A 13943-nucleotide genomic window follows, 5' to 3' on the forward strand; every position below is an offset into this window, starting at 1 on the left:
AGCTTTGCGGGAGCTATTCCAGGTATGCGCGACATGCTGCGTGACTGCAAAGGTGGGACGCTGTACAAAAGCACCGCTTGATTCACTTATCGTGGGCACTGCGCATGTACAGCGAAGCTCTGCGGGGATTTCTGGCCTTCCGCGTGTCACAGGAACGATACCCTGATGACAAAGGTCTTTTCTTTGCTTCCTGTTTCAAGGTGTATCATTTTGTTTTTCCCTGTGAGTCCTGACGGCTCCTCTCGCACAATGACCGTTGGACGCCTGGAATTCCCACTTAACCTGATCTTTCTTTCATAAACGCGCTCCCGCAGCGGAGCGGGTTCGCTGTGTGTTCGTGCAGGAGCGCGAAGCTCAGCCGAGCGCAGAGTCGGCCAGAAGAACTTGGATCACTTTTTAGAAAGCGACTCTCCCCTTGAACGGTTCGGTGAAGCGCCCTCACAAAAGTCTGCGGTTGTCAGCGTAGAACGAGGCGTTACAAAACAAACCCCACTTCTCCATTCAACTGTAACCTGGCAGAGTTCTTGTGGGTTCTAATAGTGTTGCCTCGAAGCAAAAAGAGGAGATGGGGAAAGGATTCAAGGACTGTACCACTTAACTTCCTTTTGAAAACACCTTGTTTCAAAGATCCAGTCTGAATTACTGCGCAATGACACATCAATTTATCAATCTTTATTGTTGTTGAAACTTTGCAATTTAACTTCTCTACTTACAAACCAATCAGTTTTTTAATAGAATACAAAATGACTGAACAGACCTGCAACATGAAGGTATGAGCACGTGTTACATATACTACATACTATTAGATATATATCATTAACGTTAAGTAATGGATTATTCCTGGGAAAGATACATTTGAATTTTCCCAGTACTCTGGAAAAATCGGGCGATTTCGAATCTCATCCCTCGCCACAATGAGATTTACGGATGTCCATGAGATATGAGTGTGTCATAATGATGTACTTGAAAAAGCATAGACAATACACATGCCTTTTCAAGCACATCACGATGACACACTTTAGGCGAAGGCTCATGACACGTGATTCTGCATCTCGTAAAACAATCTCCTATTGTAACTGATGGTGCGATGTTGTTTTGTGAACGACTCGAGTTTGTACTTTTACTGAACTTCCGAACTGTACATGAACTGCATTTGTTCATACAGTGCCTGGCATGTACACAAGCTGAACTATATCTGTATTGAACACCTGATTAGAGCTGCTGTGCACTGCTGACCGACTCCATTGCTTATTGTCACTTATTGTATGTTGGTTTTCTGCGTCTTGCGTGTGAATGTGATTGTCTGTTTCGCCGAGTTTGCCCTGTGGTGCACAAAATGTGCTTTCATTCAAGACCATCAAGACAGACATTTGCAATCGTGCAACTTTATTTTCAGCAAGCTGTTAACGAAATGTCTGCAGTTTTTAAAGGTATCACCGATGTCTTTACCCACTTCACTAGCATGAGACTATCCCAGACTAGCATGGGTGAAGGCAGGGAACGTCCTGGACAGGTCACCGTCTGGACTGGACTGTGGGAGGAAACCGGGGTACCCTGGAGGAAACCCACACGCGCTTGAGAAAGAACATGCAAACTCCACACCGAAAGGCCCGACAAGTAGCTGAAGTCATGACCTTCTGGCCGTGAGGCGAGAGTGCTGAACCACTGCTCCACTGTGCGAGCCAGTCGGCGGTAAATCAAGTGCATCACATGAGCAAATTACACACAGAACTACCCAGTTATTCAAAATGACCAAGCACTTTGCATGGAGTACTGTGATACTTTGACGCCCTGTTGGCGGCCCGGTCATGCTCAAATACGGAGCAGAGATGGAAGCAGCCTTTGCCTCTAATCTAACCACAAAGAGCACGATTGTTCTGAATGTGAGGCAGAGTGTACTTTATTTGAAAAACTAGCAGGTATGTCTTGTGTAAAGAGGTGAAGACACCTAAATATTAATGTTCTTATTTTGTAAAGATACTAATAATTTGAGGCTATTTGCTTTTTTCTGAAACCTGATTAGAGTAATTCAGACCGTTTGTATTTGTTTCTTTCTTGTTGTATTTTTTATTTTATTTTTACAGAAGGATCCATGATCTTGTTTTTTTGGGGGGGGATTTTTTGGGGATTTGCCAGGTTTCCGCACCTCTCATGGGTCCTTGTGTTCATTGTGTTTCATGTTGTTGTACTTTTTACCTGTGACTTGTTCTTCTACTTCATCGACTGAGCTTCCCTATTGAGCTTCCCTGTTATTCATTTACGTTGCTTCTGTTTACCCCTGCTTCTTTTTCCTTTGGATTTTTTTTGGGATCACGTTGGACTTTCTTAGCGGGTCTTCAATTTTTGTGAAAAGTCTTTTTGTTTGCCGATTTAATGAGCCATCAATACTGTTTGAACAAACACAAATTATTCTCATCGTTATTTCCTTCTAAAATATTTCAAAGTTATATCTGCCATAGTGATTGTCCAACCATATTTATGCGATGTGGTTGAGCAATGCTTAAAATAATTTCTATTCTATTCTATTCTATTCTATTCTATTCTGAGAACATTGCAGTTCCTCCTCCACACCAGCAGAGGGGGCCGGTAAGCATCGCTGCGAGCCGCGCCGTCTCCTGTCTCTGGCTTCCCGTGCTGCGTTTCCGGTCCCTCTGATGATCACTTCTGCCGTGGAGGAGAGCAGTCTGAGACGTCCCGGAGCTGAAGGCGGCGGCCGCCCTCACGGAGCACCGTTCCCCTGCTTGCTGAGGTCCCTCCAGTGGTGGAGCCGACCGCGGCTTCGTGCCGGCTCGCCGCGGGCACGTCTGAGTGCGAGGACCGGAGCGCCGCGCAGTGAGGGAAGATGAAGACTTTTTCATGGAGGTAAAAAAAAAAACGTCTTCCGAGCCGCGGCGGCTCACCGGGAAATGTGAGGTTAGGTCCAGCTGACAGGCTCGTCACTGAGCTGGGAAGTCTGCTGGCAATAAATACACGTTATTCACAGTCTGCAGAGGGAAAGACGAGCGGCTGGACTTCAGCATCTTATCGCACAACTTAAAAATTACATCTTGAAAATGTTCTTTGCCGTGTGTCACCCGCTGTTTTGTGAACTATTAACCACTTTAATCAGGCATCACAATAGTTTCAGCTCGACAGACATTTGTGGATGCTGGGTTTATCTTCAGGTGTCACAGAATAGATGTTATAGACAAAATATCAATTTATTTATTTCACCAGTTGAGAATCGGTTGTCATCTACAATGACTTGCTGCAGCAAGGAGGCAAAGAACAACATAGAAACAAATAGATCCATACATACTATGACACACTGTCACAATCTTAAAAGAAACGAAGACGTTTTTACTGTGATTATATGTTAAAAGAAAAATTGATCCTTCATTATTGGTCGTATGTTACTTGTGAGAGAGGAGAGCAGAGTCTTTGTAGAACGTTTTAAGGTATATTGAAATAAGTATTGACATACAGAGCCTTTTGGATATAATTGACAAAGGAAGCCAGATGTGTTTCTGTACAGCGGTTGTTACTTTCTCTGCTTGTTAACATCACTAAAGATGTTGAGCCTTTCTCTGGAAATTCCTGTAACAAAAGGCGAGTCGCAGATATTTATCTCCATTAACGATGCATCTGTTATCCTCCAAAGTATTGTGGTGTTTTTGTTGTTGTTGTTTTTTCCAATAACAATTTTAGGGGTTGGAGACCCTCATCTTGCCCTGTCCATGTGTTGAAGTGCCCTCGAGCAAGACGGTGAACTCCAGTTAGCTGCAAACACCTTCTATGATAGTTGTTTTACTGTTTGACTGAGGAAGCGATGACCTGGCGCCACATGTCTTTAGTGTCAGACAGCTGATGGCTGCAGTCTAATTGCCATTGTGCCGTTTCTTAAGGGAAATCTGTCCAAACCATGAAAACATGCCACCCAACACCGCAGGTCACAATATCTTGTATTTCACTCTGAATGGGAGCGCTCCCTCTCAAAACATGAAATCATCGAGGATTCTTCCCTCAACAGTTACATAATCGGCTGCTTTAATACATCCTGTGAATCTCTTTTTTTTTTTTTTTTTTAATAGACGTGCTCATTTTCCTCTCAGGTGAGTTCTGGCTGTGCTCTCTCTCTCTCTCTCTCTCTCTCTCTCTCTCTCTCTCTCGCTCTCTCGCTCTGTGAGTGGGTTGGCTGCCGTGAATTCCTCCATGTAATAAGCTTGTTGTTCAGAGCCCAGGTCCCGCTGCAGTGGGCTGTTCGGCCACAGCCGACTGGCACACAAAGAGGCTCTGTGTTGCTTGGGCTCACTCGCCCCCCGCCCCCCCGGGAGGAGGCCCTGCCTCTCCCTCCCTCTGGTTAAACAGGATCCATCTCAGTGCCACGACTGCAAGAAGCACACCTTGCTACCCCGGGCCGCAGGTGTGTCACAGTTCCCAGTGTCTCATGGGTTTGTGACCGGTTTAATGGGTTATGGATTTAATTTTTAATTTTTTTTAATTGCACACCTTTTGTATTTTAAGCACTGATGAAAGATAGTATTATGATCCCAGGTATGCTTTTACCAGTTTGGAGGATTTTTCAGAAAAGACTCTGATGCAGATCTGGGCTTTGTGGCAGCGCTCACCATTCATAATAGATATTAGCCAGTTCTGCCTCTTTACCGCTCGCTGTTTCTGAGTCAGACTTCATTTTTCTCCAGATTGACTTGATAACTTGAAGAAGTTGCCGCGTCTTTGCTCTGCTTCAATTCATACAAAATGTCGTCTGATGTAATTTGCAGGCGACAGCGAAGGCTGTTTAAGTACAATGGACTTACTGGCATGTTGAAGGAACCAGTTTGAGCTTTGCGTCATTGGTAAATCATTCTGAGGTCGTCATTAGGAGATGACACGCTGCGTCTATAAGTTAATAATTGTTTGCATTCCTGTCTCCATTGTGAGATTTTGAACCTGGACCTTGTTTGTCTTTATCCTGCTGCATCAACAAGGTGCTTCGCTCAGGAGACTCTTCAGAAGTTTTGCCGTAAATTCAACTTCGACCCCGGTTGTATCGCCGATTAACTTCTTGTTCTTCTTTACGCTGTTTTCTTCTGCTACAGGATCAATTTCAAGCCTGTCGGACTCCTTTCCGATCCCATTATGATGCTTTGATATGAACTATGTAGTACAAACAAAAACCTGTCTGACTGTGCTTGTCAAGCTCACGTCAAAGCAGCGGAATGCTCTTCCTCCAACAGCTGAGAGGAGTCGACTCCTGTGACACTTTTATGAGGCAGTTGAAAACGTTTCTAGTCAGCCAGGCTTTTGGTTTACCTGCAGCTGCTCAAGTTTATATATTTCATTCAATGTTTTTTGTGTGCCTGCTTCGCCTTCAATCTCAGCGACTCCCTGGCAACAGACGCTGATTTCCCTCGATCTCCTTGCGTCTCCGCCCTGAGGTGTCTCTCCAGTCCGCTTTGGACGCAGCATTTTTTCCCCCAAAATTTTGTGATTTGTTTTTTTGGAAATGGTTTGCTACTTTTAGGCAGAGTTTTGGAGAAGCAGAGGCTCAAACCAGAATGTATGTACATGCTGAGGTAGAATCTGGCGGCATGAAGCCCGTTAACTCGTAAAAATACACAAGTCTGCCTCGTCGTCGTATAAAGCCGCAGGGCTCGAAGTGTGTGGGGGAAAAAAAAGTAGCGGCGTATAGTCCGGAAATGACGGTAATCCGTTATTTGTTTGTAACCCGACGCTCTGTGTTGCTCCACACTCCAGGGTTTGCCAGGCCCTCGTGTTGCTTCTGTCCACTTCCACCGCGGCGGCGGGAACTTTCTCCCTGGACGACTGGCACGATGTCTGGCTCTTCCGCTTCTTCGTCAACATCCTGGGATACTCCACCATCATCATCCCCGGCTACCTCCTCATCTCTTACTTCAAACGCACCAATTACCTCGAAACAGGTTTGTGCAGGTTTCACACGCAGGCATTTTTGATTTTCCAAGCTCGCCTCGGCGATGACCGAAACCTGTCACGGTGTGTTTTGGATGTCTCGCTTTCGTTCAGGTAGTGGGATCTGCTACCCTCTCATAAAGTCCTGCGTTTTTGGCAACGAGGCCAAAAGCAGTCAGCTGGACGACGCGTCCGTCACAAACAGGAACGAGGGGGAGTCGGGCTCGCCGGTTAAACAAGCCGTCAAGTTGATCATCTGTACCGCTGGACTTCAGGTGGGTCGTCCAGCTTGGGACAAAACTCTTAATAAACACCATCTGAGGAGTCATTTTGGTAAATCTAATACCAGTTTGTGGAATGAATGTAGATTTCATTTGGGTAAAGTCGGTATTCAAGATCAAAGCGCCGCTCTGTAAGCCTCCAATGTGGGATTTATTATATACATGGAAATACTAATGCAATCTGGTTCAGGTTTATTTGTTACAAAGTTCTATTGAAGGAGAAAAAAATATTCTGATCTCAGAGCAGCACAAATAAAACAACATGGTGGGAAATCAACAACTTGTCAGAGGCTCCAGGACATTCCCCAGCATTCATTCATTCACTCATTCATTCATTCACTCACTCATTCATTCATTCATTCATTCATTCATTCATTCAGACGGGTGGGTTTTCATCGGTTGCCCCTGGCAACAACAGTAAACACAGTAAAAGCAGACGTCTGGTTAATTACTGAATAAACGGAAAACCCCGACTTTAATTCAGACGAAAGACAAACTGGTTACTATAGTAACTCATTACCGGCACATAATTCACTAAAGTGGCAACACTTGAATGTGATGCAGTACGTCTTTAACAGGGAGTCTGTCAAAGATGATTCATTTGCACGTTTTGACCTAAGAACCTGAATAGTCTAAGACCTTTTTGTTGTTTGTTTGTTTTTTTTCTCACTAAAAGTAAAAGTGAAGTCGCTCTTCTTATCCTCAGGCGTCGTACCTGACGTGGGGGGTCCTGCAGGAGCGGGTGATGACCCGCTCCTACGGCGCCAAGTCTCCAGAAGAGGAGGGCGAGCGCTTCAAGGACTCTCAGTTCTTGGTCTTCATGAACCGGATCCTGGCTCTGACCGTGTCGGGCCTGTGGTGCGTCGTGTTCAAGCAGCTCCGCCACGGCGTGCCCATGTACAAGTACTCCTTCGCCTCGCTCTCCAACATCATGAGCAGCTGGTGCCAGTACGAGGCGCTCAAGTACATCAGCTTCCCCACGCAGGTCCTGGCCAAGGCCTCCAAGGTCATCCCCGTCATGCTCATGGGCAAGATCGTGTCCCGCAAAAGCTACGAGTACTGGGAGTACCTCACGGCCGCCCTGATCTCGGTCGGCGTCAGCATGTTCCTCCTCACCAGCACCACCAACAAGCACCCGTCCAACGTGACCACCTTCAGCGGCGTCGTCATCCTCGTCGGCTACATCGTCTTCGACAGCTTCACCTCCAACTGGCAGGACAACCTGTTCAAGTACAAGATGTCGTCGGTGCAGATGATGTTCGGGGTCAACCTGTTCTCCTGCCTGCTCACCGTCGGCTCGCTGCTGGAGCAGGGTGCCTTCTTCGACTCGCTGGCCTTCATGACGCGCCACTCGGAGTTTGCCTTCCACGCCGTGCTGCTGTCCGTGTGCTCGGCGTTCGGCCAGCTCTTCATCTTCTACACCATCAACCAGTTCGGCGCCGCCGTCTTCACCATCATCATGACCCTGCGGCAGGCCATCGCCATCCTCCTCTCCTGTTTCCTGTACGGGCACGCCATCAGCATACTGGGCAGCTTTGGCGTGGCGGTGGTTTTCCTGGCACTTTTCCTACGGGTGTACGCGCGCAGCCGCATGAAGTCGGGCCGGCGAACGGCGCAGCCGCCGGCGCAGAAGGTGTAACTCCGGGAAGTCGCACCAAACTGGGAAATAAGGCCACGTTTTCTGTGGTGCTATTGGTCTATTCATGTGTTCTATGTTTCTTTCATTGTTTCTTTGGTCCTTCAATGCTAGAAATGGTACAGAAACGGTACAGAAAGGGATTGTGCAGTTTTGACTCTTACACGAGGAAGAGTGTTTTCCCCCTCCGGGGATCCACGTTGATTTGTCGGTTCACAGACGTTTCTGAGTGCCTGTATGATTGTCTGATATAAAAAGTCCCACAACTGCTAACGGCCTTTTAAAACTCTTGCACACTTCCAACAGACAGAAACGTTTCCATACAAACACCACACATGGCTTGTGCCGCCAGTTTCAGGAGAATGTGAGCCTGAGAGAATGTGTGGGCGCTGTAAGTGACCACTGCATGGTCACCTTCCATAACGGAGCCTTTTTATACATTTGATTTTCTTTCAGTTACTTTATTCCAGCGTTTTATTTCACAGCCCTCTGCTTTAATGTGGGATTTTGTCCCTTTAACCTTTCCGGGATAGCGTTACATTAAAATGCATCGGCATGATATGGGAGGTATATCTATAATAGACGGTGAACAGCATTGGGGCGGTTGTAAAGGAAGAACGATCCTGTTTTGGATTTGCATTATTTTAAGAAATGATTTGACTAAATTTAAGCTTAAAATGCACGTGTGTGTGTTTTTAGCCAAAATGTCCAATACATAGTATGTTTCATGAATGTTTGGAGGAACTCTGAATGGAGGGAGTTGCTGTTAAAAGCATGTGAGAGGCAGATTGCAGAGGGTGAATCCATTAAAGGGAAATGCAATGTTACTGGTACCTTGTTTTTATCATTCTACTATTTTGTCTGTTTACTGGATTATTAATAAAACCGAACACTATCAAGTGACGTGTGATTTCCCTGCTTCATGGTGCTTTTTGTTTGGGACTATAATTCTGTTGATTTAGGAATGATCTTAAGTAATGCACGTTTTGACCAAAGGCTGCACTAACCCAAATGTTTAGAACAGCTCATTTGATCTATAAGCAATAAAAAGCATAGCTCTGATGAAACATTTCAAATTAAAAGCCAAATAGCAGAAGTCTTCAAATCTAACTTTTAAACTTCATTCAGTTATTTCAATTTCTCTCCATCACACTTCAAAATAAACTTGAGCTTGAACAAACTCACTTCAAAAACCGTGTTTTAAAATAATGAATAGTTTTACTCTACATGTCTTTCTTTTCTTCACAGCTTGACCCAATCTTAGAAGACCACTGTGCTACTGCTCAATAACATCCAGGAAACTTCAGACTCTCATATCCCATCATAGTAGAAGACACGGAGATTTTATTTTATTTTTTCCATTCAGCAGTTGCCACGGTGAATCATGTTCTTCCTCTGCTGTTACACCAACCATCTCCATTTCTCCTTTCCTGGTTTCTTCCAGTTTAAAATGTTATTCCATCAGGTATTTGTTTAGTGGGCTAGAACATTTATTTTACCCCCCAATTATTAGATATGGTTAAACGGTTGTTTTATGAAAGGGTGTCCATGGAGGAAGATTTGAAGAACCGTGACGTGATCATGTTTCCTTCATTGCCACAGTTGCAGTATTGTGACTTGTCCACCAGGTGTCAGTGTTTTCCTACAAATTACATTCATAACGTGAACCTAATGTAGACGTTGGAATTAAAAGGATAAAATATATATATTATATTTGCAAATTTCAATGAATTGTAAAGTAATGTAATTGTAATATCACAAAATTTAGAGGGATTGTACTCTAAGAATCAAAATGTTATTCATTGATCTTTACTTGGTGACATTGTAGGACGCTATCCTATCTAATGAGTCTGTATGAAAGTAGGAAGTTCGAGTTATATCATTCTGAATGGGGATTATTGGTGATATTACAAGATTTGGTGTGAAGATTATATATATGGAGCAAATTACAAAAAATAAAATTCCTTCAGAAAATTTAATCTATCTATCTATCGTAACCCTTTATTTTGAAACGCTCCATCAATGATGTTTTACCGTAATGTCCAGTATAAATGGGCACATTGAAAACTATTTTGGCGCCTCTAGTGTACCGCAGTGTGCATGCAGGGGCAGATGTGTGTGTGTGCGATGGGGGGAGCGGAGAAATCCCCGGATTGGACTGTAAACAAGGAGCAGGAGTGTCGAGAGAGAGAGAGAGAGAGAGTCGGAGAAGGAGGGCAGAGAGAGAGAGAGAGCAGCTGTGAAGGCCCACCCGGACCCCCTAACATCCTCCAGCGGTGAGTACCTCTCCATCCTCCTGCCTACACACCTCCACACACTTTACGGTCAGCCTCGGACGGATGTCGGTGAGAGGGACGTCACGGACTAAAAGTGACAAGTGTCCCGATTTGTTATGGAAACATCTTCCTGCGGGGAAGAAGCGCAGGAAGGAAAAAAATAAAAAATAACGCAGTAAACTCGACATCCTGTCTTGGACAAGCCGATACAGACACGCGAAAGGCTCGTTTCTCTTCAACGGAATCGCTTTCTGGGCTAAATCCTCATTTCAAATGCTTATAAAACGAGCCCAGCTGGTGTAAATGGAGGTGAATTCACGTTCATACGAGCACGATCGGCTGCGCGCGGCCGCGTCACAGACACGTGCCTCCGTCCGACCGCCCGTCGCCCACTGGTGCGACATTTCTTTAGATTTGATTTATTTACCTCATGAAGGGAAATAACAGAAAATACACCAACAACTCCACTCCAAGTGAATGCTGGATGGATGTGACACTCACATGGCTTTTACAATTATTCACATTTTTATTGCTTCTTCATTCGAACACACTTTGTGAAGAGGTTCGTACTCAAATCTTTCTAGGAATGCGGATTTATGTGGTACGTTTGCATGTTCTCACTGTGCACGTGGGATGATTTCCAAAATGGTGAGGTGAGAAAGGTCAAAACAACATTTAAACCCCCCAAAAAGGAAAACAATCCAAACGCATTACATTTTTTTAGTTCAATAAGTCTAATTTACAAGCATTCACATTACTATTATATTTTTATTTTTTATTACAGCGGTTCAACAAGCTTGATTATATTATTTTAAGCTCCATTTTCTACCTTTCCGAACCTGATTTCTTTTTGAAACTTAAAGGATCCTCTGGTACAATAAATAAAAATGAAATTTCGCAACATTCAATGCTTATTTTATTTTAAGGTAAATATCCAATTTCAAATCATTTGGGTCCCGATTAAAAGTTCAATCTTTTCAGATGATTAAATAACATTGTGCCTTGCTGGTCTGTTTTCTCTCTATGTTAATATGTTCGGGAATAAATCAAATGGAGAAACTGATGCTTACTAGGCTGCAAAAACATATTTAAAAAAGTCCATACAAGGCTTTTATTTATTTTAATGTAGGAGTTTATTTTATTTGGGTGTTAAAAACTCAGTTTTTGACTCTCAAATAATGAAACAAGTGGAATTATGATCTGTGCCATTGCTAATAATCACAATGGAGAGATGCTGTATGAAGCATCACCCAGGTAGTTGAGTATCTAAAGGAGGATTTTGCGTTTCTTTAGGTCGGTTTACAGATATCGCTTCCAATAAAGCGGAAAACCTTTATTTATTTATTTATTTTTAATACTTACGTATCTAAATACCTACAAAAGTAAAGAGGAGATCTGTTGTCTTTAAAGTTTCGGTTCATAACTACGGTTGCCTCGCTAAAAGATGGAGAGAATTAGAGCCTTTTCAGTTTTCCAGTCAGTCTCTGCTGCTGCTGTTTGTACTTTGGTGTCTCATTCCTCATTGGAGAATTCACCCTGATCACATGACTGCGTGCTGTCGCACAGCTTTCATACCGTCAAACCAACCGGGCTGAAAATGTACATCTCGTGACGCAGAGCGATCTTCATCTTCAGCGTCTACAGCATTTAGAACATCGTGCACCAAAGCCTGAGCCAGTTAGAAGTTCCTTTTGAAACAGGCACGTGAGAAATTTCAGACTTTTGGTGCAACATCTGAAACACGTCCCACACTCCGTGTTCACGAATTCAAAATACTCTAAATGGAGAGTTCGTGTTATTTTCTCGCATCTGTCAGACGTGATGCTCGATGTCTCAGTTAGTAAAGCAAATATTACATGTGTTTTTGTGTCCAAGATGACATTTTCGACCATTTTTTGTACAGATGTTTTCCAATGGAAAGTTCATTTTGTGACTTTATGAGAAGCGTTTTGTAATGTGAGAGTTGGTGTAAGGTACAATCTGGCTCAAGCTCTGTTTTAACACTTTAAAAAACCAGATTTTCGAACCGTCAAATGACGACAGGCTGTGATTGTTCCGCTCATAAAGCTCATGTAAAGCACGCGTAGATTGACGGTCAAGGTTACGTAAAACTAACACGCTCATGTTGTGTGTGCCGCCACAGTACTGTTTACAACCCGGGCGTCTTTTAAGAACGAAGCACTCCGCCATGCATCAGTTGGCAGCCATAGTTTGGACACAAGGGCGACCCATTTACTCAGTGACATAACATCCACTTCACCAGCGTCCGAGTCAGAAACACACTGCGCTGCATGCACGAGACGCGTGATTCCTTCTCTTGGTAAAACGGGCCTCGTTTTCTTCCAACAGCTTTTAAAGGACGACAAATATCCCTGCAAGAGCTGGGAGTTGCTTCCTCGACACTCCTGCCTTCCCTCCCTGTTTCTTCTGTTCCTGGAGGTGATGGAGGAGTAAATCACATGCTCTGTTGAGAGTGAGCGCGAGCCAGACCTGCCGAGACCGCCTCCACTCGTGTTCGAAGGAGTCCCTCGGTCCTTTCCGGGAACTTTCAGAAGACGCCACCCCCCCCAAAAAGAAACTTTCCCACAAGTAATTTGCTTATCTCTCTTAAAAGGAAGCGCTCGGACAGAAGTCAGATACAGGTTGATGTTTTCCCGGTGAGGGCCTGAAGAGGAGAGGAGACCCAGCCACGGCCCACCAGAGGGTCCCTGAGGGGAAGGTCGCTGCAGCGACGGAGGCGATGGGGAACAAAAACACCAGTCCGGCCAAACGCCCTGAAAGTGGGGACGCGCCACAAGAGGGAGGGCTCTTCGTAGATAGCGACACAGGTAAAATACATGTATTTAGTGGATTGTTTGTGTGCGGTTTACACAGGTACTGAGGGCTGTTCTTTAGATGGTGATGCTTCACAAAAACATATTGCTTTTTCAACAATATGTCCAGAATGAGGCTTTCAGACAACAGAAGCCCAAAATTCAAATCATGAAAGAATAGTTCAGCGTGGAAAGCCACATTAACATGCACAAGATGAATATCTCACAAAATCTATAAGAAAAAGAACAAAAATAACAGCAAAGTTAACAAACTGCTCTTTCTCTGAATCATATTATGGTGTTTTTTTTATAAAAAATTGAAAGAACAACTCTCAAAGCACAAAGATTTGAACATCATCAGCATAAAAGTGTGTATCTATCTCAACTGAATCGTTTCCTCAATGCCATTACGTTTACTGGAGTGAGAGCGCACGATGGAAATCTTTTCAGAAGCTCAGCATCTCTGCAGATCGTCTTTTCCAACATTGTCTCTCTGCTCAGGAGTTCAGATGATCAGGATGACGCTCCGCTCAGAAGGTCCATGACGGTCGGATGTTTATATGTTGCTGTACAGCTGGCGCTGATAATCAGTGTTATATAAGAGCTGCACCATGAAGCTCGCAGTAATTGTTGCTGGCGCCGCTGATTGCTGCCACGGCTGATTAATCACAGCAACATATCTTTAACTTATAACACCATTACATTACGGATTGAAAATTGACCCATTCTGACATTTCACTTCTGCAAAAATACTTTAGGTATAAGTATTTAACCCTGATCTTTTTATGTTTTATGTAAAACACTGAATTATTGTGTGATAACAGATGTTTTTCTGGAAAGAAAAGTTGTAAAACTTCAAAAAAAAAGACCTCCCTGCTGTCTAAAACCTTTATTAGGTATTAGTCTTTAATTTATGAACGTATTAATATCATATATTGTAAATAGAGCTGTTACCAGACAGTGAAAGCATTCAAAATAAACTGTATGGAAGGGTTAAATGTTATAATGTTTTCATGAAACAACA

General features: G+C 43.9%; 2 protein-coding genes across 3 annotated transcripts in view; both read left to right on the forward strand.

The window, feature by feature from the left end:
• The first annotated feature begins 93 nt into the window (after positions 1-93).
• Positions 94-8738, forward strand: slc35b2 (solute carrier family 35 member B2). 2 transcript variants are annotated; one of them, XM_080491219.1, is made up of 5 exons: positions 94-770; positions 2558-2862; positions 5740-5924; positions 6028-6188; positions 6901-8738. In XM_080491219.1, exons 2-5 carry the CDS (start codon positions 2843-2845, stop codon positions 7831-7833), a joined length of 1299 nt encoding a protein of 432 aa, XP_080347345.1. In that variant the 5' UTR covers positions 94-770; positions 2558-2842; the 3' UTR covers positions 7834-8738. The 2 variants fall into 2 exon arrangements, with proteins under 2 accessions (XP_080347345.1, XP_080347346.1); XM_080491220.1 differs by having other exon boundaries at positions 94-174.
• A 1274-nt stretch (positions 8739-10012) lies between these two features.
• The window catches only part of cnstb (consortin, connexin sorting protein b), a 15731-nt gene continuing 11800 nt past the window's right edge, over positions 10013-13943 (forward strand). The window contains exons 1-2 of the mRNA XM_080490855.1: positions 10013-10106; positions 12456-12934. Coding sequence (XP_080346981.1) covers positions 12847-12934 — 88 coding nt within the window. The 5' untranslated portion in view covers positions 10013-10106; positions 12456-12846. The remainder of the gene's footprint in view (positions 10107-12455; positions 12935-13943) is intronic.

Source organism: Lipophrys pholis (assembly GCF_963383615.2).
Source record: "Lipophrys pholis genome assembly, chromosome: 21".
Classification (NCBI taxonomy): domain Eukaryota; kingdom Metazoa; phylum Chordata; class Actinopteri; order Blenniiformes; family Blenniidae; genus Lipophrys; species Lipophrys pholis.

Bases quoted from the DNA above. Each gene is read 5' to 3' on its own strand.
- slc35b2 (XM_080491219.1), top strand. From the start codon at position 2,843: ATGAAGACTTTTTCATGGAG. The intron at 5,925-6,027 runs GTTTGTGCAGGT...GCTTTCGTTCAG, and splicing joins CACCAATTACCTCGAAACAG to GTAGTGGGATCTGCTACCCT. The intron at 6,189-6,900 runs GTGGGTCGTCCA...TCTTATCCTCAG, and splicing joins TCTGTACCGCTGGACTTCAG to GCGTCGTACCTGACGTGGGG.